This window comes from Cricetulus griseus (genome assembly GCF_003668045.3).
Source record: "Cricetulus griseus strain 17A/GY chromosome 1 unlocalized genomic scaffold, alternate assembly CriGri-PICRH-1.0 chr1_0, whole genome shotgun sequence".
NCBI classification, from domain to species: domain Eukaryota; kingdom Metazoa; phylum Chordata; class Mammalia; order Rodentia; family Cricetidae; genus Cricetulus; species Cricetulus griseus.
This window is the reverse complement of record NW_023276806.1, coordinates 56,389,248-56,415,953: the sequence shown is the minus strand read 5'-3', so window position 1 is coordinate 56,415,953 and position 26,706 is coordinate 56,389,248. Positions and strand designations below refer to the sequence as shown.

At 38.9% G+C, this 26,706-nt stretch overlaps 1 protein-coding gene across 1 annotated transcript in view; it reads right to left on the bottom strand.

Annotated features, from left to right (window-relative positions):
• Positions 1–1,541: 1,541 nt before the first annotated feature.
• The window catches only part of Man1a2 (mannosidase alpha class 1A member 2), a 128,814-nt gene continuing 103,649 nt past the window's right edge, over positions 1,542–26,706 (bottom strand). The window contains exons 11-13 of the mRNA XM_027393789.2: positions 26,326–26,498; positions 23,265–23,380; positions 1,542–5,103 (exon numbers count right to left, since the gene is read on the bottom strand). Coding sequence (XP_027249590.1) covers positions 4,971–5,103; positions 23,265–23,380; positions 26,326–26,498 — 422 coding nt within the window. The 3' untranslated portion in view covers positions 1,542–4,970. The remainder of the gene's footprint in view (positions 5,104–23,264; positions 23,381–26,325; positions 26,499–26,706) is intronic.

Here is a 26,706-nt window from a genome sequence, read left to right as displayed (position 1 = left end):
GTGCTGAGACAAGAGCTTTCTCTGTCCCCTCTTTCTGAATACAGCTTTCATTTCCAAATAGTGAAATCATGAAAAGTGTACTGCCTGTCAGGACTGGCACACTGCAGCATATATGCTAGTAAGATTATATCGCCTAACTGTAAGTTTCGTGAGTCCTACAGCTGCTGGTTGAGCTATTAAACAGTGCCAGTAAAAAGCCCAAGTTGAAGGATGCTTTCACTGGAAAGTGGCGCATACTGACATACTTGTGAAGGTATTGTGAGATTATGAACAAGGGAGAGGGGGCATGCCTCTGGGTTCACATCTTCTCTCAGACTTAAGCTGCTCTAGAGGTGACAGTCTAAGTACTCTACGGGCTAGCAGCAGCTGTGCCAAGGGGTGAACTGGGCACATACCCATTTTGTGTTGTCCATAGTTTCCCAAGATTGTTTTCTGCAGCACCAAGATCCAGAATTCTATTATTTTCTCATCTGAAAGCTCTAAGGGAATAGAGTGGATCCATCCCTACATCCCAGGGTCTTGGTCCAAGGGTCAAGCAGTAGGAAAAGTTAGAAAGTAGTATTTTGATGCCATACAGATTTTTTTTCATGGGCAGTCTGAAATTATGTCACTGAATGACAAGATGAAGACTGGTGCCAAAAGCCTGACCCTCCCACCTTGACTCTTTCATGACAATCACATTATCCTAAAACCCAAAGAGACCCTAAAAAATATATCTACTTTTCAAGATAACAAAATACACAGCTTTAGGTAACAGAGATACATACAATTGTACCTACATACATCTTTCAGCTTTAAAGTGAATTATGCAAATAAAAAACAGAGAAAGGGTACAGGTTAAAGATTAGAGGGTCTTATACAAAATCAACTTGGGATGGGTCAGCAGCTGTGACATATAAAGGTCAAATCCAGACCTTCATCTGGTTTTTTAAGGTTTATTTCATCACAGCTCCACCCACTTATTTGCATACTATCTGTAGCTGTAGCAGCAGAAATGAGTAATAGGAGAGCTACATGGCTTGCAGACTTTAAAACACTTACTGTCTGGCTGTTCACAGGAAGGCTTGCTGATATGCAGAGTGACAAGATGACCTGTGAGGGTTTGGATGAGAAGAGGAATAGAAGCAAGCTTTCCAGGGTCCCTGAACCAGGATGAGTGACTCCTTCAATCCTCTGCAGGCAAGCTGTGTGGCCTAAAGCAGACCAGCCTAAAGTCAGCTACCTAGAGTGAGCAGACAGTATTCCAGGTCTGTGGATAACTGCATATATACACAGCTATGCAGAGTCCACAAGGCAGGAGCTGGCCAATTACAGGGTAAAGAACCCAGAGAAATGGAGGAACCTGAAGCTACAACTATTATACTCTAGTAACTGGCATTTGAGACATTTTAGTACGACTGTTTTTATATGTAAGAAATACAGGTGCTACCATTAGTAGGAAGTATACTAGAGAAAAGACAATTTACAACTGCAAGGTGTATACCCATGAATTAGGGGACAAATTTCTTTAAATATAAAATAACACACACTACTACAAAATATTGACTTTGATCATGTAATTAAAGTGATATAACAAAATAAGAATGCTTTTATTTCTAAAGTAAATATTTTAGTCAAAGATGCATCAGAAGTCAAATATTTCTTTGACATTTCCAAGAGACTTTAGTTATTAACTACAATTATAGTTGTTAGTATTATATAGTAAATGTTTAAAATATATTATAAACCTTTTATCTTTCTCTTTAATTTAAATGAAATATAAAATTAAGAATTTCAGAGCACGATTCATTTTGGGAAACATTTAAAATGGCATGAACCACTCTCATACAGAAAATGCCATTGGAATCACATGATGTGTTCTAAGGCTTGAATGGTGCCAGGCACAGAGCTTGGCACATATGCAATGTTCCATAGCTGTTTGTTCATTCACTCTCTCACGCATGCGCTCATGCAGAGACTCCGGCTAACGGGGAGACTGCATCATAAGGAGTACGGCAAGCACAACCTTTTATCAACAAGTTCGGAGTTTGACAAAGACCTTGGCGATGAAGAGTGGAAAAGAGGAGAAGCTGGGGATCAAGACTTCAAACTGCTTGATTAAAACCTGCCAGGGAAAGGTATGGTGCCCTAGAGGACATCAGGGCCAATATTCTGCAAAAATGGTGTGTGCATTCCTTCCATACGAAGGCATTCGTTTACACACACACACACACACACACACACACACACACACACACACACACGCCAGTTAAAAGATAGGAGTAGGGGGGTATCAAAGGAGCACAAAATGCACACCCACCTGGAAGAAAGAACGTCCAGCTCAGGACTTGTCTGCATTGGGACTTCTTGGTGAAGGGCTCATTCTTACTTTTAAGAACTTCATATTAGCTCATTAATTTTCTAGAAATCCGGTTTGAACCAAAGGGTTATTCTAAAATGAGCAATAAATATGGAAGGTAGAGGGTATTCAACAACCCCACATTAATGTATTATCTGTTGTGCACAATGTGCCCGAAGCAGAAGACGAGGCATTGGCTCTTTCAAGAGGCACCAGTTAGTAAGCATGGCCGGGTTCTTTTCCAATCTTATAAACACAATGAGTATGGAGCTTGAGTACTGAGGTCTACGAAATAAATGCCAAGGGTATAAAGGATGGAAGAAGACAAGTGCTTAAAAAGCAAGCAAGAAAGTAAGCAAAATTGAGGATAATGGTAGATTTGGGGAATATTATCTTTAAAAAAAAAATCTATTAACAAAATACAACATGACACTGGCGAGTCATTTACACCTGACTTTAATGCCTTTGGTATTCAGAGAAGAAAAAGCATCATTGTAAGCTCGAGTTCTCATCACAAAGTTGGGGTGTTAAAATGACAGTCTTAAGATCTTCCTGCAAACCATGCCCTGCTCACACCCATGCCTCTCTCTTATGTTCTAGAATCATGTGAATGACAAGAGTACTAGGTGGGGTGGGAGGTGCTGTTTTGTTTTTTTTTTTGTTGTTGTTGTCTCCTCTAAGAATTCCTGAGGAACCAAGATGGTGCCTTCACAGCACTGGTGTGAACAAAGTAAAAGATGGTTGGTTCCCTGCTTGCTGCTCTGGTCTCTTACTTTTACTTTATCTTGACTTGTGAGTGCTGGTTTTGGAAGGCTCACTTTATTTTTTCTTCTAAGAACTAAAACCTTCTCTTTCTCTTCTAAAGTAATGGCCTTTCTCATTTACATTTTAAAAATTTCAAGTAGTAAAAGATATTTAATTTTGAAATGTGCTAGAACTCGCTCTCTCCATGTCATCTTCTATGAATACTGACCAGTGTGAGGTGGCAAGCTTATAAAGCATTGGCTAAACTCTGAGGATCAGATGATTTATGGTATAAGACGGTCACCTTTACATGTATAATTGCATTGACTGTTTCCATAATTGAAATCTGCTATATGCTAGAAGAGGGCTAAAAAGAAAAGCTACCAACCAAGGAAATAAGCTTTCAAAATTCCAAAGCAGAGCTCATGAATAAGCTGTTTCATCAAATATTCAAATTCAAAGTAAATATTAGATTATAGTGTTCTCAAATTTTATTATCATCAATAAATGATATCTGTACTAAATGAAAAGGAGGGGAAAATTACTTGTATTGTCACAGAAATTCAAGGGACATAAAGTTTATCTTATAATCTTGATAAAATTTTACCTTTTTTTTTTCCAAAATACAGAGCAATAACAACAACAACAACAACAACAAAAACCTACAATATCTGTAAGTCCCTTAGGTTTATGCCAGTTTTAGTGAGTATGATTAATTATATCACACATTTGCCACTGGAAATTATTTTGAAACTATTCTATTAATTCTTTGGATATATAATATTCTTGGAGAAACTTAAAAACATAAAATCTTTGTGAGTAGCTCACACATGTGAGGTAATTAAGTAAGGGACCCAACCCTTGCACAAGGGATGTTGAGACGTTTTGCTTTTGCTTTAGTAAATTGTGAAAGCTATTCAGCTTATTCTAGCAAATGCAGAGCTGCAAAACAGTATAGTGAATTTTGCCAAGCCACATGAAGTTGTAAGGTGAACAACTCTATTAATTGCATTAGTGATTAAAGTAGGTTTCTTTGCTTGATAGACTTGCTGGTTCAGAAGAATAATTTCCTACCAACAAAATTAAGGATTTCTTTAGAACAGGTTTCAAGGCAACAAACTGGCACTTTCCCCACCTTCTGCATGCTACCAACACTAGCGTGAGCTACATGCACACTCCCACACTTGGGCTCATAAGCAGCAGTTATGATAAATACCAGTTTCAGCATACCATATGGAGACAAGAGACTTGAAAAGTATTCTTTGTGAGATCATGCCCCCCAGAGAAAAACTAAATCTAAACAGATTTCAATGAACTAAGTTGGGAATGAAATGGTTACCAGTCTGGTAAAAATCCAATGGAGAGCTTGAATATTCAGGCAGGGACAGGTATCTTTTTCTTCTCCAAGTCTTCCTGCTACTAATGTAGTTGCACTGTTCCTTTGTTCTTGTTCACTTCAGTTTGTCCCATTATTATTAAAGTGGAGGAAAAGGGATTAAACAATGTGTAATATTTGATTTGAAAGCTGCTCCACTGTGGGAGGAAACAAATGTATAATTGGTTCCAAAAGCCATCTCTAACTCCTGGAAGGTGTTCTATGTTCTTGGCTTGCACTAATGATACAGACATTATTTCTCATGTGGCCATCTCATTAAGAGTCAAAGCACATCAGGCCTCCATCCTACATGTACCAGAACATGTTTTGGTCAGGTATAAAATGGAATAATTTCAAAGTTGATGTATCTACAAGTTTAAAGTCTTGCAGGGGAGAGTTTCATCCGGCATGGTGACACAGAGGTCCAGGTTTTCAAAGCCACCTCTCCAGACAATTTCTGTAGTGGTCCATGTAAACAAAACACAGGTAAGAATGGTCCTTCTGGGGCTGTGTTCATCGAACAGCAGGATTACCTGAAAGGGTAGTGTTGGCTAAATGCAACACCGGCAGAGGGTGAGCCTCTGTGTTAAATACCCAGTGGTCTAAAGGTAGAAGGTCATCACCAGAGAACAGCAGGTACAAGTATCTAAAACAAAAGGAAGAGAATCAAGAGTCAGTCAGAACCCAGCAAGAAGTCAAGTGGGCTCACTGGTGACTGCAGAGAAAGCCAGGAACTGCTTCTAAGCAGTTCTGAAGAAGATGCACAATTAGATTGCTGAAATCAAAAAGCACATAATATCAATTGTAAGTTTTGATGACTCAGAGAATCATAAGAGACTTAAAGATTCACATTTATTAGCAAATACTGAGGAAAACTAGTAGTTGTAATTGTATAGCTCTCGGTATGGGAAGCTATTAAATAAGTCTCAGAAGCACTGTCTATTTATAATGAGTTTGAAGGTGAATAGTAGCCAAAGGCCTCTCTGAGAGCTCTATACCACTGGAGTCACTTGGATACCAAACAAGAATCCATAACCACACTCATTCTTTTTTGTTTGTTTGTTTTCAAGACAAAGTTTCTCTGTGTAGCCCTGGATGTCCTGGAACTGTCTCTGTAGACTAACTAGCCTCCTTGACTGTTTTGGAACTAGCTCTATAGAACAGGCTGGCCTCGAACTCACAGAGATCGAGGCACCTTCCTCTGCTTCCCAGGTACTGGGATTAAAAGCAAGTGCCACCACCACCAGGAGTACCACAATGATTCTTACCTTTAATATGGTCAGGAAAATTTCAATCTGAATCCTATTAAAGGTCATCAAAGTACACATAAAAATCTATACGGTCAGGGGTTGAGGGAATATATCTCAGTTATATAGCACCTGCCTAGCATGAGCAATGTCTTGGGTTCCATTTCTAGTGCCACAGACGGACAGATGGACGGACAGACGGACGGACGGACAGACAGACACACACACCCCACACAGTAAGAAAACCTGGGATCTACCTCTTGATGTTAGTAACTAGCACCACTTTACAGAGCCCCAGTGGAGACTTTTTGTAAAGATACATTACTATCTCTTCTGGTTACTGCTACAGTTCTGGATGAGAGCAAAAGCATAGTACAGGTAAAAGGGGATGACATATTGCCTCTAGCATGGAGAAGCTGGAACATAGAGTAACAGGACTTTCTCACTCTTGATCCTACATCTCTAGACCCACCTGACTGACTTACGCAAAGGCTGCCAACAGAGAAGCTGCAACATAACTGGCTGCACACAGCAGGGAACTCTGTACATACAGTCTGCTTTCCATATGCAGACTGTACAGCCACAGTGTGTGGCTCCTGTGGCCCTGGTGCAGCAACACAAGGGAAAGGAAAGGAGAGTTGGACTAGACATGCAAGGAAGAAGGGTACCAGTTCCTGTGCTTTGTCATTTTGACATCTTTGGTGAGATACCTGTTTTAAAATTCACCTAGTTTTTAACTGGAATACCTGTTCTCTTGCTAAGTTCCTAGAATTTCTCACACACTGAAGCTAGGAGTCCATTATCAATCATTTGCTTTGTAAAGATTATCCTAGTGTGTGCCTTTTCTTCATCCCCTCCCCAGCTTTTTTTTTTTTTTTTTTTTTTTTGAGACAGGGTCTCTCTAATACCTCTGGCTGGCCTCAAATTCACAGAGATCTGTCTGCTTCTGCCTCCCAAATTCTGGGATTAAAAGTGTGCACCACTATACCTGGCTTTTCCTTTACCCTCTTAACGGTATCTTTCCAAGAATAATTGCTTTCAATTTTAAGACTATTGTAATGATTTTGCTTCTGCTGTCATATCTAGGAATCTTTGCCTAATATCAGGTTACAAAGACTTTTTTCTCAGTTTTTTTTTCTTTTTAAAGTGTATTTTTTTAAGGCTTTACATTCAGGTTATGACCCATTATAAATTCATTTATGTATATGAATTAAGAAATTCAAATGTTCAGTGCAATCTAGTCAATACCAACTCTTTTCATGACTTTTTGTGAAAATCAGTCTCCATTTATGTACAGTGCCCTCCTTGAGCTCTCTACTCTGTACAGTAATGAATCTATAGAAAACCCTAATACCCACCATTTTGAGCACTGCAGCTTTGATGTAGGCTCAAGTAAGCTTTGGTATGTTTAGATATTGCAGAATATTTGTTACCCTGTAAAGATGTGTCTCTGCGTAAGACACCTTCTGATTGGCTTAATAAAGAGCTAAATGGCCAATACATAGGCAGGAGTGAATAGGTGGGATTTGTTGTAGATTATTTTAAGGTGTGTTACATTTGTTTATGCTCTGGAACACATTTGTTTAGTGATGCAAAGATGTGCTGCTTTGTTTATGTTGCATTTGTTTAACTCTGTGAAGCTGTGATTCTTTGCCTGTCTAAAACACCTGAAGGTCTAATAAACATCTGAATGGCCAATAGTGAGGCAGGAGCAAGGATAGTCGGGGCTGGCAGGCAGAGAGTATAAATAGGAGAAACAAGAAGAACAAAGGAACAAGGAAAGGAGGACATCAGAGACCAGCCACCAGGCACCCAGCCACAAAGAGTGAAAGTAAGATAAATAAGAGAAGGAAAAAGCCCAGAGGCAAAATAACATAAGTTAAGAAAAGCTGACTAGAAATAAGCTAAACTAAGGGTGTGTGTGTGTGTGTGTGTGTGTGTGTGTGTGTGTGTGTGTGTGTTATTTGGGTTGTGGATATGTGTGTGTGTGTGTGTGTGTGTGTGTTATTTGGGTTGTGGATAGTGGACCCCAAAGAGTAAAAAAATACCAACAACTATAGAGACTTCCAGAGAGAGAGAGGGGGGGGAGGGGAGGGAAGGAGGGGGAGAGAGAGGGAGGGAGGGAGGGAGAGAGAGGGGGGAGGGAGGGAGGGAAGGAGGGAGGGAGGGAAGGGGGCAGGGAGGCAGGGAGAGCAGGAGGCAGCGAGAGGCAGGGAGCAGCGGAGGCAGGGAGGCAGGGAGGCAGGGAGGCAGGGAGGCAGGGAGGCAGGGAGGCAGGGAGGCAGGGAGGCAGGGAGGAGGAATCTAGATTTTGCCAGAGTCTTTTGAGAGCAGGAGGTGCAGTACAGAGATGAGACAGAGCCACATGGCAGAACATAGATTTAAAAATGTGGGTTAATTAAGTTATAAGAGTTAGGGGGCTGGAGAGATGGCTAAGTGGTTAAGACTGCTCTTCCAGAAGTCCTGAATTCAATTCTCAGAAACCACATGGTGGCTCACAACCATCTGTAATGAGATCTGGTGCTCTCTTCTGACCTGCAGGGACACATGCAGGCAGAATTCTGTTTACTTAATAAATAAATAAATCTTTAAAATAAGCTTGAAATAAATTAATTAATCTTTAAAATAAATTTTGAAAACAAGCTTAAGCCAAGGTCAAGATTCCATAATAATAATAAGTTCCCAAGTCATTATTTGGGGGCTGGTTATCCAAAGATAGTCCAACAAGAAAGCTTGCTACATTTGGTACTCCAATGCTAGGTACAACCACAAGAACTAAGAAGTCATACCAGTCAGCACCACTGCAGTCCCTTTTTTGCTTATGGGGACTCTGGAAAATGGGTTCAGCAAGTTCCTAGAGCTAGAGAGGTTAAGTGCTGGTCCCAGCAGTACCTTCAGTTTGAGGTTAGGCAATCAGGGAACTGAGGTGGGTGGAGCCAGCCACCAGAGCCTGGAGGTGGTAGCCTAGCACATTAATGTTTGGCTCATTCAGTTAGAGAAGACTACAGATATGCAAAAAGTGAGGTCCAGACTGAGAAAACCTCTAAACTGATACAATATGTTTGAATATGCTTAAGTGTTAAAGAAAAAAAAAAGATAAATGGGCATAGAGAGTCAATATAAAAATATAATAGTTTAAAAACAATAAAGACTTTAAGGAGAGAGTAAAGTAATATAAAAGGAATAAAACCATAAAGATTAAAAATAGTGTTTCTGGATTCTGTATGGTGCTTTGTTGATCTTGAATTTTTTAAATGCTGATAAACAAAAAACAACAGCTACTGGGAGACACTGCGTTTGTTTTTTAGTCTGAAAAAAAGGTGGTGATTATAGTATATTGATACAAATTTAAGGTTATTTTTGTTAGAACATATTCTATGTTTCTACTCTTGTTTAAGATATTTTATATATATAATTTGAATTTTTGGAAACTTTAGCTGTGCTGTCAACTTTGGAAAAAAGTATCCCAGTTTACCGTGTTGAGTTGGCATTGTACAAAAATTAACAGCCATATTGGTCTAGAAACGTTGAACTTAATTTTTTCCATTTGTACAGGGATAACGCACTGTATTAAATATGTAAGGTCTTAAAAAAAAAAAGAAAAAAAAAAAGCAGGCTGAGAAAGCCATGTCTCAAGTCAGTAAGCAGCATCCCTCAATGGCCTCTGCATCAGCCCCTGCCTCCAGAATCCTGCCATGTTTAAGTTCTTGTCCTGACTTCTTTCAATAATAGACTGCAATGTAGAAGTATAAATCAAATAAATCCTTTCCTGTCCAAAAAAAACCAAAAAAGATATTTTTGTATACTGGTACAAATATAAAGTTATTTTTGCTATACTGTATATATGTATCTTCTCATATTTAAGGTATTGTACCTATACAGCTCATTTAAAAATGTAATGTATAGTTCTAGTTCTTCTAAATTATTATTATAAACTATTTAGGATAATTCAGAAATGCAGGTTACTGGTTAGTCATCTATAATAATCAAACTTGTAGTCATGATAACTATTTTTTCAAGGTTAAACAGAGATAGATTTTAAATAGAGACATGGTCTTCAAACACTACAGAGACCTACAGAACATGGTATTTAAGATGTTTTAATAACATAAGGCTTTTCATGATTGTGAGACACATCTGCTCCTGGCAACTCCAATTTACTTCAAAATAGGATGATGGGCATCAAAGAACCTCCATATGGGAGTTTGCTTTCAATATAGCAAAGCTAGCCATCTGGGCAAGAAACTGCCCTTGCCTTGACTGCTAACAGTATGCTGTCAAATTTTGACAAACAGGACACAAAAGAAGGCAACTGCTAAACTTTGCCAAGGCATGGTAGGACTATAGAAGTCTATCAGATATTCTAGGCCTGTAGTCTGAAGATGGATGTAGACAGAAGTTTCTGTCCTGCCCTGTCCTGCAACCATTCAGTTCCAAATAAACACACAAAGGTTTATGTTAATTATAAACTGTTTGGCCTATTGTTCAGGCTTATTACAAATAAACTCTTAAAACTTAAATTAACCTATAATTCTTATCTATGTGTAGCCATGTGACTTGGTACCTTTTCCCAGTAAGGAATTCTCATCTTGCTTTCTTTGTATCTGACTGGTGACATCCCTGCCTTTCCTCTTTCTAGAATTCTCCTAGTCTGGTAGCCTGCCTATACATCTGTCTGGCTACTGGCCAATCAACATTTTATTGAACCAATACAAATGACAAATCTTTACAGTGAACAAGAGCATTATCCCACATCATACAGACGCCCCAATGTTGCAGAGGAATCTTGGGATGACTGTCCACACAGCCAGCTGTTTCTGTCGTATCTATAGTTTCGGAATCTGCTTGCTCTGCACTTCCTGTTTACTCAGGTAATATATCCTTCTTAGGTCTTTGATGGGGTTGAAGACTTGATAGTTATAGTTACAGTTTTCCTTGTCACCAAATTCAGAAAAGAAACTTACAAAAGAGATGTAAAATTTATAAGGTTGTTTTGCTAGGAAGATGTTTTAAGTTCTAAAAAGATATTTTTAGGATGGTAATACAAGTTATAATAGAAAGTGGTTTAGGTATAAAACTTTGAACCCACTAATATAGAATAGATAATATAGTATTTTCTCTTAATTTGCCACATGCAAATGAACTGGACATTGTAAATATAATTCTTACCTGATAATTGCTCTTATTGTATATACTTTTACTATGTTAGAGCTAAAACCTTTCCTTTTTAATTAGACAAAAAGGAGGAAATGTTGTAGGATATTTGTTTCCACTGTAAAGATGTATGTCTCCATAAGATGCCTTCTGATTGGTTTAATAGAGATAAATGGCCAGTGGCTAGAAAGAGGAGGACTCTAGGCACAACATTTCACCAGCAGACTCAGAACTGTATCAAGAAGAGGTAACTGTCTTTGGTTCAAAAAAAAAAAAAAAAAAAAAAAAAAAAAAAAAAAAAGAGTCATCATCTGTCCATTAAACTGTTTTTGAAAGAAAGAAAAAAAAAAGAAAAGATAACTGAGCCTCATGGCAGAAGGTAGATTTAAAAACATGGATTAATTAAGTTTTCTAAGAACTAGTTGGGAAAAAGCCTAAACTACAGCCAAGCATTCATAATTAATGATAAATCTCTGAGTCATTATTTGCATGCTGGTGGTCCCAACAATACTACTGTTACACTTCTAACTTCATTGTTTTTCAAACTTGTTTTGGTTATTCTAGATCCTTTGTAATCAGAAACAGTCTGTCAATTTCAACGGGGGGGGGATACTAAAATTGTGAGTAGAGTTTCGTATAATTAACACATTAAATTTGGGGAGAATTAATATCAAGTTTCCAGAACCTTGAACATTTATTTAGGTCTTCCTTGAACAATGCTTTTAATTTTCAGTGTTCAGTTCTTCAATATTCTACCAAGATTAGCCCATTAATATTCTATATCTTTATGCTATTTAAAGTGGTATTCTTAATTTTTAACTTCTTATGACTCACTGCTAATATATACAATTAATATTGAACCTGTATCTGCAACCTTGCTAGATTCATTCACTAGTTTTATTATTTGGTAGAGCTATAGGATTGTTTATATGGATTATCACATTCTTTCTTTAAAACAGTCTACTTCTTCCTTTCTAGTCTGGATGATGCCTTTTGTTTCTTTTTCTTGCTCGACAGCGCTGGCGAGAATCTCCAGTATAATGTTAAACAAAAATGAAGAGAGAAGCTGTTTTTGTCTTGTTACTGACCTTCGGGGAGAACCAAATACTTTTGCAATATGTTGTTAATTGTTTTTTCATATGTTATTTATCAAGCTGAGGAAGTTTTCTTCTATTTCAGGTACTTCTCAAGTTGGCCCTCATTTTACATAAATGATTCCTATTTTATGCAACCTGAGAACATCTTACATATCAGTTAGCATTATTTCAGTTTCTTTTCTTCACTACCCTAGTACTTACACTTAAAATCACTTCAAAATTTACTTAATAATAGTAAACAATTATAACTGATTGACAATAGCATATTACATAAAATTAGTTTATGGGCAAAATTTAAATTAAATAAGTTAAGTGCAAATACATTACTATAATCAAGTGAACAATCATTTTTTTCCTTTATTCATTTCAAAATTAACTAATAGACCATCAAAAGTAAAGGCATAAACAAAATGTGCTTACCCCAACAGAATACTAAGTAGCACACCAGTGGGAAGGAATAATTGCTGAGAACTGTAACATGAACCACTCTGATAAAATGCCAAATAAAAATACCCCCAAACGATATAATTCAAACTAATCAGTTTCTAAAACAGGCAATGTACAGTGAGAGAGAGAAGATCAGTTTGGGTGTGGATGGAAGTGGGGGTGTATTCTCTGCAGTCGAGTGTCATGTACCCATGGGGCTGGGTATGGAGAAATGCACAGTCAGGTGCTCCCCTTGGTGTGTGAACACTACAGAGGACTAATAGAAACTAAAATGGTCATGGGACCACTTTAGAATATGTGGTCTATCACTGACCAAAAAACATCATTACACAGAACATGACTACATTAAATGGGGTAGTAGGTTATTAGGCTAATGAATCTGATAAAACACCAATGAACCACTTCACTTAAACTATTTCAATAAAGACTGACAAAAATTTTGTTGTTGCCACTTAGTACAGTTTGTGTTATAGCTCCCTCTACTGTAGCAAAAGAGACTGGACAAGGTATTTTGAAGTACATAATTTTGAAAGTGAAAATATCTAGCACTTAGACTGCACTGTGACATGCATTAGAAGAATTAATGACGGAAAACCATGGTTCCAGTACTCCAGAGACTCGAAGAGACTAACCTACATGGATACAGCAGTTAAGCAATGGTTTTGCCACCTGACATCATGGTGTGGCAGCTACTCTGCCAGCAAGCAGTTAGTTTCTTGATTCTTAATTGCTTCCACCAATGTTTTACAGAGCATGGGTGTCAGTGGTTCTCAAAGAGATCCCTACAGACTTGCAGCTGTGAGAACCACCTGTGAACTTGCTAGCAGTGCATACTCTTAAGCTCCGCTCTAGACCTACTAGTAAGAAGCCCTGGTAAGGAATCCTTTTTAGTTCATGCTCTAGCTTGAGAGCCACTTCTGTAGGTCTCCTACATGTGTAACTTATAACAAGAGGTATATTATTTCAAGGTTCCTTCTTTAGCTCATCTGAACCTTCAACTCTACTGAAAACAACCTCACAGCTCTGATTCCTCTGGTCTTCACAGCTAACCCTGGGCTCCAGGTTTATCTTTTATTATTATTATTATTATTATTTTATTAGTTCTAGTTAGGGAACAAGCTTATTTCAAGTCCCTTCTCCCTCTCCCTCCCCTCACCCCCAAACTTCCTCCCCCACCCCCAGCCCACCCCCCACCCCATCCACCCACCACTCCCCAGGCAGGGTAGGGCCCTCAACGGGGCTCTGCAAAGTCCACCAAGTCTTCCTATGCTGGTCCTGGGCCCTTCCCCATGTGTCCAGGGCCAGAGTGTAACCCTTCATATGGGATGGGCTCTCAAAGTCCCTTCTTGCACCAGGGAAAAATACTAATCCACCACCAGAGGCTCCCTGGAGTGCAGAGGCCTCCTTATTGACATCCATGTTCAGGGGTCTGGATCAGTCTTGTACGGGCCTCCTGGACAGCATCTGGGGTCGATGTGCTCTCCCTTGTTCAGGTCAACTGTTCCTGTGGGTTTCTCCAACCTGGGCTCCAGGTTTATCAATTCCTCTGCCGATTATTAGTCACTGCTAGCACTGAATCCAGCCCTACACCATAGTCAGGGAACGACATAGCTATTGTCTTCTTAATGTTACTCCTATTTTTATAAGATCATATAAAAATAACTGCTGTTGTTTTCAATTGTCTCCCTGGGAGTCAAGTGACTCAAGTCTTCATCTGGAATATACTAAATATTAAAACTTGTATTGCAAGCCTCAGTGTATGAAGATAAAATAAACAAAATATTAAAAAATCTTATTTATTCCTGGAAATTTATATTCTATTTTGATAATGTTTAGAAAATAATGATATAAACTGGGTGGTGGCATGTGCATGCTTTAAATCCCAATACTCAGGAGGCAGAGACAGAAGAATCTTTCTGAGTTCAAGGCCAGCAAGTTCTAGGACAACCAAGAGTACACAAAGAAACCATATCCTGAAAAACAAATTAACAAACAAAAAATAAAACAACCAAGAAAATTATGTTAGAAGACAGGTACTATAAAGAAAAGTAGAGTAAAAGGATGATGTATAAAACAACTTAAAATTAAACATGGAACAATCAGATAATGTCTTAAAAGTATAATTGGAAGTGACAAAATCACACTATTAAAAATTATGTAAGTGGGAGCTGGAGAGATGGCTCAGTGGTTAAGACCATTGGCTGTTCTTCCAGAGGACCCAGGTTCAATTCCCAGCACCCAGATGGCAGCTCACAACTGACTTTAACTCCAGTGACAGGGGATCCAACACTTTCACACAGACACACATGCAAGCAAAACACCAATGCACATCACTAACTAACTAAATAAATAAATCTTTTTTTTTTGAAGTTTATGTAAGTGATCAGAGATTCAAACATTCAACTCCTACCTTACATAACAGCAAAAAATTATTGAACAGACTCAACACTCATTTACTGAATACCATGTGGTAGATGTTAGAACAGAGGAATTAAGGAGACCCTTGGTTGTGAAACTTAATTCTGTTGATAGAAGCAGATAAAATGCACACATCTGTATTATGAAGTAAAACTGCAATGAAGACAAAGCAGAGGTGGGGGAGCAAATGATGGGCAAGATAACACACATGGCATATCTTCACAAGCAGGCTATCAAAAGAGCAGCTCTAAGTTAGGGAAGAGTAGAAGAGAGTTTTTAGGATGTCAATTACTACAGGACCACTCTGCATGACACTTAACTTATCCACACTGATGTAAGGAAATAACAGCCAACACAGATCAGGCACTTAACAATAAGCACTTGCGGGATGACGTGGTTCATATCTTGTATCTTTTCTATACTTTGAGATTATTTAGACTTCAAAACAAACCCAAAGTGAAAAACTAATTCAAGAGCAAAGAAGTGGAAGCAATCGCCCTAGCAGGAAGTAACAATTTAAAGGGAGGGGAAATGCTGAAGTTTTCATTTCCAATATTTCCCAGTAACTTCCCTTTAGCTTTGTAACCTGTACTCTTAACCTATAGAAAAGAGCTAAATGACTCACTCTGGTGAATTTATTTAAAACACTTGAGATTCAAATGCTAGAAGACGGACTTTGAGACATGGAAATTACAGACACAATTGTTGCTCCAGAGACTTTATTACCAGTGGCAGCAGACACAACACGGCGAATTTGCTGATTAACTTTTGCTGCCTTGCTTCCTTTAATAATAAATTTAGTAAGAAGATGGCTTCCCACTAATCTCTGATTTCTCTTAGCTCCTTGATGCCAGATGTATATGAACTCAGAAAAACTGGTTCAGAGGTAACATTAGTGTGTACATTTTTTTTTCTATCAGATGTCCAAATAGACGTTAACTGAGCTGAGATTCAATGAAAGCCTAACTGACTAAAAGATTTGGAGGGAGAGATATAAACACGAAAGTCAGGTAGAAAATATTCCCTTTTCTGGTATCTTCTTTAATTTCTTTCTTTAGAGACTCAAAAGTCTTATGGTACAGGTCTTTCACGGTTTTGGTTAGTGTTACCCCAAGATATTTTATGTTGTTTGTGGCAATTGTAAAGGATGATGTTTCTCTGATTTCTTTCTCCACCAATGTGTCATTGGTATATAGTAGGGCTACAGATTTTTTTTGAGTTAATCTTGTATCCTGCCACTTTGCTGAAGGTGTTATCAGCTGTAGGATTTCCCTGGTAGTGTTTTTCGGGTCACTAATGCAGACTATCATATCGTCTGCAAATAGTGAGAGTTTGACTTCTTCCTTTCCGATTTGTATTCCCTTGATCTCCTTTTGTTGTCTTATTGCTCTAGCTAGAACTTCAAGGACAATATTGAAGAGGTATGGGGGGAGGGGAGAGGGAGCTAGGAGAATGAGAAGGGGAGAACAGGAGGGGTGAGGAGGACATAAGGGAGAAGGAAGGTTGTGTAGGGGGAAGAATAGAGGGGAGCAAAATAAGAGATACCGTAAGAGAGGGAGCCATTATAGGTTTAAAGAGAAATCAGGGACTAGGGAAATGTCCAGAGATCTACAAGGATGACACCAACTAACAATCCAAGCAACAGAGGAGAGGCTACCTTAAATGCCCTCCCCGGATAATGAGACTGACGACTATCTTATATGCCACCCTAGAGCCTTCATCCAGCAGTTGATGGAAGTACAAGCAGATACCCACAGAAAAACACTGAACAGAACTGGAATCCAGCTGCAGAGAAGGAGGAATGATGATCAAAGGGTTCAAGACCAGGCTGGTGAAACCTACAGAAACAGCTGACCTAAACAAGGGGGAGCTCTTGGTCCCCAGACTGATAGCTGGGAAATCAGCATGGAACTGATCCAGACCCCATGAATGTGGGTGTCAGTGAGGAGGCCTCAGCAATCGATGGGGCATCTTGTAGTAGATCAGTACTTACGCCTAGCATAGGAATGGACTTTGGGAGCCCATTCCACATAGAGGGATACTCCCTCAGCCTAGACACACCACAGGGGAGGGCCTAGGCCCTATCCCAAAGGATATGACAAACTTGTAAGACTCCCCCCCCCCCATGGAAGGCTTCACTCTACCTGGGAAGCAGAAATGGTATAGGATAGGTAGGATATTAGTAGGGGCCAGGGGAGGGTGAGGGAACTGGGATTGACATGTAAAACAATCTCGTTTCTAATTTAAATAAAAAATGGAGGAAAAAAAGAAACATACTGAATACAAGCAGGCCAGGTGCTCATACAGCTGTTAAAGTTCACTGGCACTGTGCCACCACTGTGGCTAGTACCCATAACTATACCACTGGTTATATCTGTAATTCAGGGTTATAAAACCCTGGTCAGTGGTTGTGACAAGTTTGAAGAAGAAAAGGAAATAAAGGTCATATTTTGTTGCTAGTTAACTCTAATAAGCTGTTCCCTACAAAAAGAAAAGAAAAGGAAACAAAAGAAAAGAAAAGAAAAGAAAAGAAAAGAAAAGAAAAGAAAATACTCCCAAAGAGGACTTGGTTGATGCCAGCAGGTGATAAAAAAGCCTGAAACCATAGAGAATTCAAGGGTATAAATTTATCAACAATGTGAGGGTTGCTAGAGAGAGGTGCTCCTAGCACTGGGCTCCTTGGCTCCTTCAGCTTAGACACTTTTATCAGCTCCCACTTTACTAAGCCCATAGACACAAAAGCCCTTACAAAAAACCTGTAACTCTTGCAATTAAAGGAACTGGCAGGGTGATATTATCTACCTATCTACATACTAGGATTCTATACATTTAATATTGAAGAAATCTCTTAAGCTTGTGTAAATTAACCTAGGTGAATTGTCCTCTTAATCTCATGGCTTGTGTGCTCAAGTAAGCGCGCACGCGCGCGCACGCGCACGCGCGCGCGCGCGCACACACACACACACACACACACACAACACACACACACACACACACACACACACGAATGACAAATCTTACATACAGCATGACAAATATTCCTAAACCAGGGTAGCTAATTAACACTCAAAAGCAAGGCACCGAAAGGCAGATTAGAAGCAGTAGGCAGGTTGGTATTTACTAGGATTTTGCCACTGGGCAGTGGGTGAGGACATGGTTATTTTGTCCTAATAAGGAATCCCATGTGTTACTATCAAGGTTTTTTCTTTTTTTGTGAGCTAGGGAACTTCTCCAAAGGAAGTCTTCCAGTCATCTATGTACTTTTAATAATGCTTGTTAGCCCAAGGTCCACAGGCTGAGGTTCCTCTCCTAAGAAATGTCCTTCCACTTAGGGGACAGAGATGAGGCAGGATGGAAATTGCAATCTAATATTCCCTACACCACTCTCAAAGCCCAATTTCCAAAGGGGCCCAGCATGAGCAGTTTATCAACTTGTTCAAATTAACCCTTCCGGAACACTTACTTAGCTCTTTCTGCTCTGTCTTTTAAACATGTGTTGACAGAAGTTGTCCTTGACCTCTCTTATCTCACTAGTTAAGGGTTCTGAAGTCATTTTAATGGCTTTCAATAAGTATAATAAATAAACGAATGCTGTTTAGTTGGCCAAATTGAACTGAACTATCTCATTAGGTAGATACAACTCTAAGAGATTATATAGATGCCCTCTTTATTCTTCATTCTCAGTCTTTGAAAATTTATCTTTTGAACTGCCTCTTCAAAATATTTATTAAAAGTAATTATTGTTCTGAAAATCTATTTCTTAAATTCCTATCACAATCCTCATAATTACCCACACTGGAAATGTTAACACTATCTTTTTTTCTTTTTTTCTTTTTGATTTTTCGAGACAGGGTTTCTCTGTATAGCTTTGGAGCCTACCCTGACACTAACTCTGTAGACCAAGCTGGCCTCGAACTCACAGAGATCTGCCTGCCTCTGCCTCCCAAGTGCTGGGATTAAAGGTGTGTGCCACCAATGCCCGGCAACACTACCTTTTATTTTCCCTTCTTACTGAATCTCTGTGTGGAACAACTCAACACCAGAACTGGAAACCCCAGCATGATGTTTTACTGTCAGCTTCATGGTTGTTCCCAAACACTAATTCATCCAATTTCAGCATCAACTCTGGTTAAAAAAAAAAGTCCCACTTCCATTACATCTCCTTCAGGTTTTCCAAGTTAAACAACTATTGTTCCTCCAAAAGACTATTTTGTTAATGACTCTCTTACAAACTTAATATATTTGTGGTTTATTCACATATCAAATGCATTTTTATTTTGTAGAGTATAAGACTTTTAAGAATAAAAGAATTGGTAAAGGATCTACTGACTTTCCCAGTATACAGTATTTTGTTAAACCATCAACACACATAATAATGTAGGAACTACTGAAGAAAACAAAAGAAATAGCATAGAGCCCTTTGAATTTTCGGGTTGAAAAGCCATCACAGCAACTAATTCACAGGATAGCTTCCAAGGTCAAATATAAAAGGTAAAATGGCCCTTAATTCAGGTCAAGGACACTACTTTGACTTCACTATGCCACTGCCATATCAATCAGTTGCCACTTGTAGTAGTTAAAACACACTGCTAGCCTTTAGTGAATTCACGCCAAACACACATCTGATAGAACAGTCTTCTTACTTAGCCTGTTTCTGACCAAAGCTTGTTTGAATTAACTGACATTTGGAGAAGTTAAGGGGCCATGCTAACCTGCAATTCTCTGTAAAGTATCAAGACTGTTAATTCTGATCTTCACAGAACTTTATTTTATCTTATCTTAACATTGTGCCATCAGTTTTTATAAAAGCTGTATCATTGACTTTTGTGCCTTTTATGTGTGTCAACTACATACTTCATGTATGAAAATGTCTGAATATAATCCTAGCACTCGGGGGCAGAGACAGATGGATCTCTTAAGTTTGAGGCCAACCTGGAGGGAATTCAGGACAGCCAAAGCTACACAGAGAAACCCTGTGTTGGAAAACCAAAAGAAAGAAAGAAAGAGTCTGAGTATAGATTAGATTGGTCTAAGGACAGAACGGATAAGAAGATAAGAAATGCAGCTACAAGAGATCAAAGAATCACAGTAGCTTCTAGCATCACTAAATGGGGATCCTTCACAGTACACATACACAGCTGAATCACATGAAATTGATAATGTTCAACTGTCTTTAGCTTTTGAAAAGAGCAGTTCATACAGTTTACTCACTGGTTAAACATACGGTAATGAGTTATACCATTCAAATCATCCTATAATTAGCAGCACACACATTCATCTCACTTGTCAAAGTAATGTGCTCTCTCAACTCCCAGGGCAGAGGATGGCCTTCTGTAGGATGACTACCTCTTGTTTCAGCTTCCAGGAAGCTCAATGATAAATTCAGTACTTAGTGTTAATAATTCTCTCAGCAACTGTTTTAATATTGTTATGTCTGTTTATTCTTGTTTGATATTTTTTAATTTTATTGATCCACATGTATGACTTTCTGAAAGTAAATATAAATGGCTAGTCACCTATACTACTGCTGATACACTGGTGATTGTCCATATAGATACTGGAGGGGAAGAGGCAGAATGCTACCCCTTTCTTTTTATTTAAATATTCTTCCTTTTTATTGAAAAAAAAATGCCCTCACATAATTTACTTTAATTACAGTTTCCCCCCCTCCACTCCTCCCAGTTCCTCCTCACCTCCCTCCCATCCAGATCCACCCCTTCTTGAAAGCCATGGTGAAACACCAAATGCTGTAACTAACTCTCAAATTATCCAGAAAACTGTTGTTTTTAAATGAGGAAAACTGCATGTACGTATGTGTATATGGAAAGGCAAAAATAAATAGCTTTGATGAGAGGTAGCAAGAGAAACAAGTAGCAAGAGACTGAAGATATAGATCAGTGGTAGCAAGCTTGCCAAGCCTGTGTTAACAAGGCCCAGTTCTCTCACTTACTCCCTCCCTCTCCCCTAACCCCGTTTTGTGTGTGTGTGTGTGTGTGTGTGTGTGTGTGTGTGTGTGTGTGTGTGTGTGTGTGTGTGTGTGTGTGTGTGTGTAGCATGTAGGAATTAGGGAGGAAGAAAGAGGGAAGCTCTACCATAATGTGTCAAACTGCACAGTTTTACATGTAAAGCACAGAAATGTACTGTGACGTGTTTATTTAGTTAGGATGTAGCACTGAATAACTCAAGCTGTCAATCTGTCTTATGGTCCAGTGCTCTTACAACTATTTGATATAGATGCAAGCCTAACCACACAGGATACACAAAAACAAGGAAGGCCCAGAGGTGGGAAACTCAGGACCAGGGTAGATGCTCTAAACTATCTGGAATAAGGTCAGTTGTAGATGTGGAAAGGAGTAAAATAAAGCAGCAAGAAAATAGATGCACAGAGCATACTGATATATTAAAAGGAAAAGCAGGAATAGCACTAATTTAGAGGCTAAAAGACATTGAAAAACATTAAGACTAGTATTCATACAAGAAAAACTATAGATCCATAGGATAATTCACTTTGAGATGTGTATACTGTTCGGCTCTAACGTCCCAGTCATAAATGAACTATATTTATATCAGTGTGATATCCAGCTGGGCAGACATAAATAATGAACTATATTTATATCAGAGTGCAGCAAGATACTTGTCCTTTGTGTTCCTGATACATTCCCAAGTGATTTGAGTAGTACTGGGCAGTAAACTTTTGCTGGGCAAATGATGTCCTTATAAGTCACCCATGTGTAAGATAGAGGAAACAAACATGAAATTCAGTTACTGGTGACACGAAGAGATACTTGCTTTGCATGCCTTTAAGAAAGCATACATATGTAATTAATGTCTCTAACCCCCAAGCCTATTTACAGAGCTCTACCTGGGCTTTTGAGTATAAACTCCAAATCGTCTTTTTTCCTTTCCATATATCTGTACAAAATCTTATGGGGAAAATGGTAGACAATGGCTACATCATCATTTAATACCATCGAAGCATGTATGATCATTCCTAAGAGACGTAATCTGAACTCAGCTGGGTCCAAAGATGACCACCATACTGCCTGGCTCTACCTCAGCCTACTAAAATTTTGTAGTTATGGGCCATAGTATCTATGATTTAAGACATCTTCTGGGTGATCATAAAGTACATCAAAGAAACAAAATAACTTATTTAAAGGTACAAACCACCCCTTCCCCTGATTTATTATTGTTTTTTGAGACAAAGTCCTGCTATATATGTATATATGTACATAGCTCAGGATGGTCTAGGGTTGGCAATGCTTGGGTCTTGTTCTTGTGAAATATTTTAACTAAGCAAAGCTGTGTTACATTTGTTTTTGCTGTCTTTGTTAAAATGTAAAGATGTGTTACATTTGTTTGTACTGCATTTGTTTAACTATGTAAAGATCTGTTGCATTTGTTTCACCCTGCCTGCCTAAGGCACCCGATTGGTCTAATAAAAAGCTGAATGGCTAATAGCTAGGCAGGGAGGAAGGATAGACAGGGCTGGTGGGCAGAGAGGATAAATAGGAGAAAGGAGAGAAGAGAGAAGACAGAACAAGGGAGAAAGAAAGGGACACCCCTGGAGCCAGAATCCAGCCAGACATGAGAAGCAGTGAAAGTAAGATAGACAGAAAGAAAGGTACATGAAGAAAAACAGATTACTTTAAGTTAAAGAAAGCTTGCCGAAGATAAATAAATAAATATAAATAAAAAAAACGAGCCTAAGCTAAGTCAAGCATTCATAACTAGAAAGATGTCTCCATGTCATGATTTGGGAGCTAATTGGTGGCCCAAATGAAAAAGGCTGTTACATCTTGTTTCCAAAGTTTCAGGATTAGAGATATGCACCACCACAATAGAACATTTGTTTGATAAAATAGCTACCTTATACTTACAGTCATTCTTCAAGGTATGGCTTACTACTTACCAACCCAAATACATAAAACTCTTGTAATAAGCACAGTACATGTAACATATAGTCACAATTTAATTATTCAGCAATCATACAGCAACACTACTCACAAAAATGTTAATAAACAGATAAAGAAATGTGGCACATATCTAGAATTAAATACTAAATCTGTCATTTCTATCAGCCTGGGTGATCTAAAAATTATTATGTCCAGGGAAAGGCACAAAAATCAAGTATAACTGTTATGATCTTGTTCACATGTGGACTATCAAAAGAGCGACTGCATAGGAGCAGCAACCAGAGCCTGGAGAGAAGGAGAAAGGGCCAGAGGACCAATGTTACAGTCATCTGAGGAGAAAGTAGTTTTGGTGTGCTACTGCAGAAAGGGTGACTGTGAATAACATTACATTTCAGAAAGACAGGATTTTAAAGTTGCCACCATAAAGAACTAATTATTTGAGTTGAATATGATTAATTCGATTTAAACAATTATCCAATATATATTTGTATGGCAATAGTATATATTACCTCAGTAATATATACTTACTTTAATGTTTCAGCAAGAAAGAAGCTCTGCTGCACATCGTCATGTGTGGGCGTGAGGGAGTACACATCCTTCACTCCGGAAAACCCACCACTGACTCGGCAATACTTTTCAATAGCCTGTGAAGGAAAGCAGAGAAGACATTTCAATTGCAAAGCTGTGAAAAGACTGCCTTCAAAAGTTCACAGAAAGGATGAACATAATGGTCTTTAATCCCCGAATTTGGTAAGCAGACAGAGGGATCTCTGTGAGATCCTGGTCTACAAAGCGAGTTCTAGGACAGCCAGGGCTACATAGTGAGACCCCGTCTCTACCAAAAAGAAAAACACTCATTTTCTGTAGGAAAATTGGGTATTTTTGTAACTGATAATATATTAAGCCAAAGCATAGTGTTATCAAATGTAAATATTCTTATATTGGGAGAAAACAAAAAACAAAAAACTTGTACCAGAATGTCTTTCCCTAACACTACAATCTCTCTACAATAAGATTGTGTTTTCTTGACTTAAATGTCAAATTTGACCTATTCTTTCTGAATTAGGGAGCTGTCTGGCACAAATGAAGACAGAAGTAAGCTTGTAATTAAGGGTAGAGGAAATGGCTCATAAAGCATTTGTCTTGAAAAGTGAGGGCCTGAGTTCAGCTCCCCAGAATCCATGTAAAAAGCAGAGTGTAATGGTGTTCTCTGTAATTCCAACAATGGTTAAAGGCATAGGCACATGGAGGTGGATCTCTGGAGCTTGCTAGCCTGGCTAGCCAGACTAACCTAATTGATGAAGTCTTAGGCCAATGAGAGATCCTATTTAAAACATGGAAGGCACAAAAGGAACATGGGATTGTATTCTGAACTCCACATACACATGCATGAGTATGTACACACACACACACACACACACAATGAATTTCAATGTGATCATTTCCAAGAACAAATACTAATTCACAACATCCTAAAAATGTATTATTTAGGAGCTTTATATGGCAGTGGTAATAAGAGATATTTATTATAACCACACTCTATTCTGAGACATTGTATTCACACATTTCTATTAGTTAGGCACCATAGGTGGTGAGAAGTAGCAAAAAGTACACACCTACATGCCTAGACAATAATGGCAACCATTTAAGAGCTAACAATGTGCCGGCAGCCATTCTAAGAGCTTCATATGCACTGGCATTTAAATTTCATAATCCTTGGAGGTTAACTGCTCTACTTTTCAGATGGAGAAATCGAGCTGAGCAATTTGTACTCTCTTAACTACTGTTTTCTAATACCTGACTGGAATTTAAAATGCTTACTGTATACTTCTTCTTGTGTCCTTGAACATGCATAAATCAAATGTATTAAGTCAAAAACAATCTATTTACAACTCTACTTTTAAGTCAAAGCCACTGAGTATCTTGTGGGTGCAAATGTCTCCCTGGCACTTCAGAGCTGGACTGTTCAGGGAAAGCTAAAAGTATTTGAGGCTCTTCCTTTTGCTACTCTGTCTAAGCCTGAGCTACTATGCAGAGAAGGCACGGCACTTCACGCATCACTGCTGCTGTGGCTTCTTGTTCCTACCCTTCCTACCTTTCCTGGTCATCTGGCCTTCCCTCCTAATGGAAAGCTACTGGCTGTCCTTGAACTCACTCTGTAGACTAGAGATTCGCCTGCCTCTGCCTCCTGACTGCTGGGATTAAGGTGTGCATCACCGCCAGGGTCCAAGTTCTTCTTTTTCAAGCTCTCTATTTGTTGTTACTGGGTTTTCAAGCCTTCTATCTGAGGCCTAGTGCTTTTCTCTGAGCAATATAAATGTCCTATTAACCATAATGATCACATGAGGACAGACACACCATCAGGCTGCACTGAAGGCTCAGCAGGTCAGAGCAATTTCTGCTCTTGCACAGGAACCGGGCTTGGTTCCCAGCACTCACACCAGAGAGCTCAGAAAACCCTGTAATTCCAGTCCCAGAGGATTCTACAACCTCTTCAGGCCTCCAGAGGTATTCACACTTATGGGGTATACAAATAATAAATAAATGTCTTTGTCTGTAAGGAGACGTTACAAGCTAGTGCGCATGCGCACTAGGTAACTTTGTAACTTTCCAGCCCTTGGTCTCCGCCCCTCCCGTGACTTCATATGGTCCGATCAGCTGACGTCATATGGTACGACGAGCTTCGGCCAGTCAGAGAGTAACACTTCTGAGGCGGCGGTTGCCAGCCTATATAAGGGAGGGGATTTGGGTGTTCGGAGTCTCCGCTCTGTAAGCTTATGCTCTCCCTCTCAAGATGCATTAAAGCTTTACTGCAGAAGGATCCTGAGGAGTGTGCCGCGTGGTTTTTGCTGGCGAGACGGTAGCGCGGGACATTTGTCTGTTTTAAAGACTAGCTAGTTTAAGCCCAGGCAGGCTTCAGGCTCACTTGGCAGCCCAGTCTGGTCTCTGACAGCTTGTACCTTAGTCTCCTGAAGGTTAGGATTATAAGCACACTTCACCACACTCAATGTGAATATTGACTAAGAGTAAATGGACTGCTTCCTTTACTTACTAACCATAACAAATTCCTGCTTCCAAATACACACACACACACACACACACACACACACACACACACAGTCTGCTTGTATATTTGTGTACCTCATTTTGTCTTTTATTTTTAAAAATAATTTACTGATCCACACAGGAATTATTAGAATACAGCGTAAAATGAACAAGAATCATCCTCCAGTCTATGAATCTGGGTTAATATGACAATGCTTCTTTAATTCAGTGGTTAAACATTAAGAAGACATAATAAAAATAACACTGCTTGTTCTATAACAATACTGAGAGATTTCCTTTTAAATAACTCCTTATAGTTGCTTACTCAAATAGTGAGTACACACTGTTATGAAAGTACTCATAGAGAGCAAACAGGAGTCTAAGGCTTGCTTGTGCTGCTCAAGAGACAAACTGAGAATACTTTCTTCCCCAGAAAAATCAAAGTGCACAGTTCTCAAAATCAAGTAACTGGGATGAGAATATGTGGCACAGGGGGCAGCCCTGCCCAATCAGCCTTAACAAAAGGAGTAATCAGTGTATTTACCAGTGCTGCTTCCCAGCCCCACTGCCTGTATCTTGGGTCGTGGGTGAATCGCCATAGATACCAATAGGTTTCAATTACTTCTGGACGGAGGATGTAATACTTTTCAGCTTGCCGCACAGCCACAGCTTCCACTGCACCATCAAACTTGAATGATTCGGGACCTAGTTTTAATGCTGTAATGTGTCAAAAAAAGAAAAGAAAACAGGTTACATAAACAACATGTGTGCTTTAAGGAATACTTACTGTTCTCCCTAAAAGGAAGAAATATGAAGTAATCTTTATCATTTGTGAGTTTTTTTTTTCCCTTCCTATTGTTTTAATTTTTATTTATTTGTTTGGTGTTAAACAAATAAATAATGGAAAGCTACTGGCTGTCCTTGA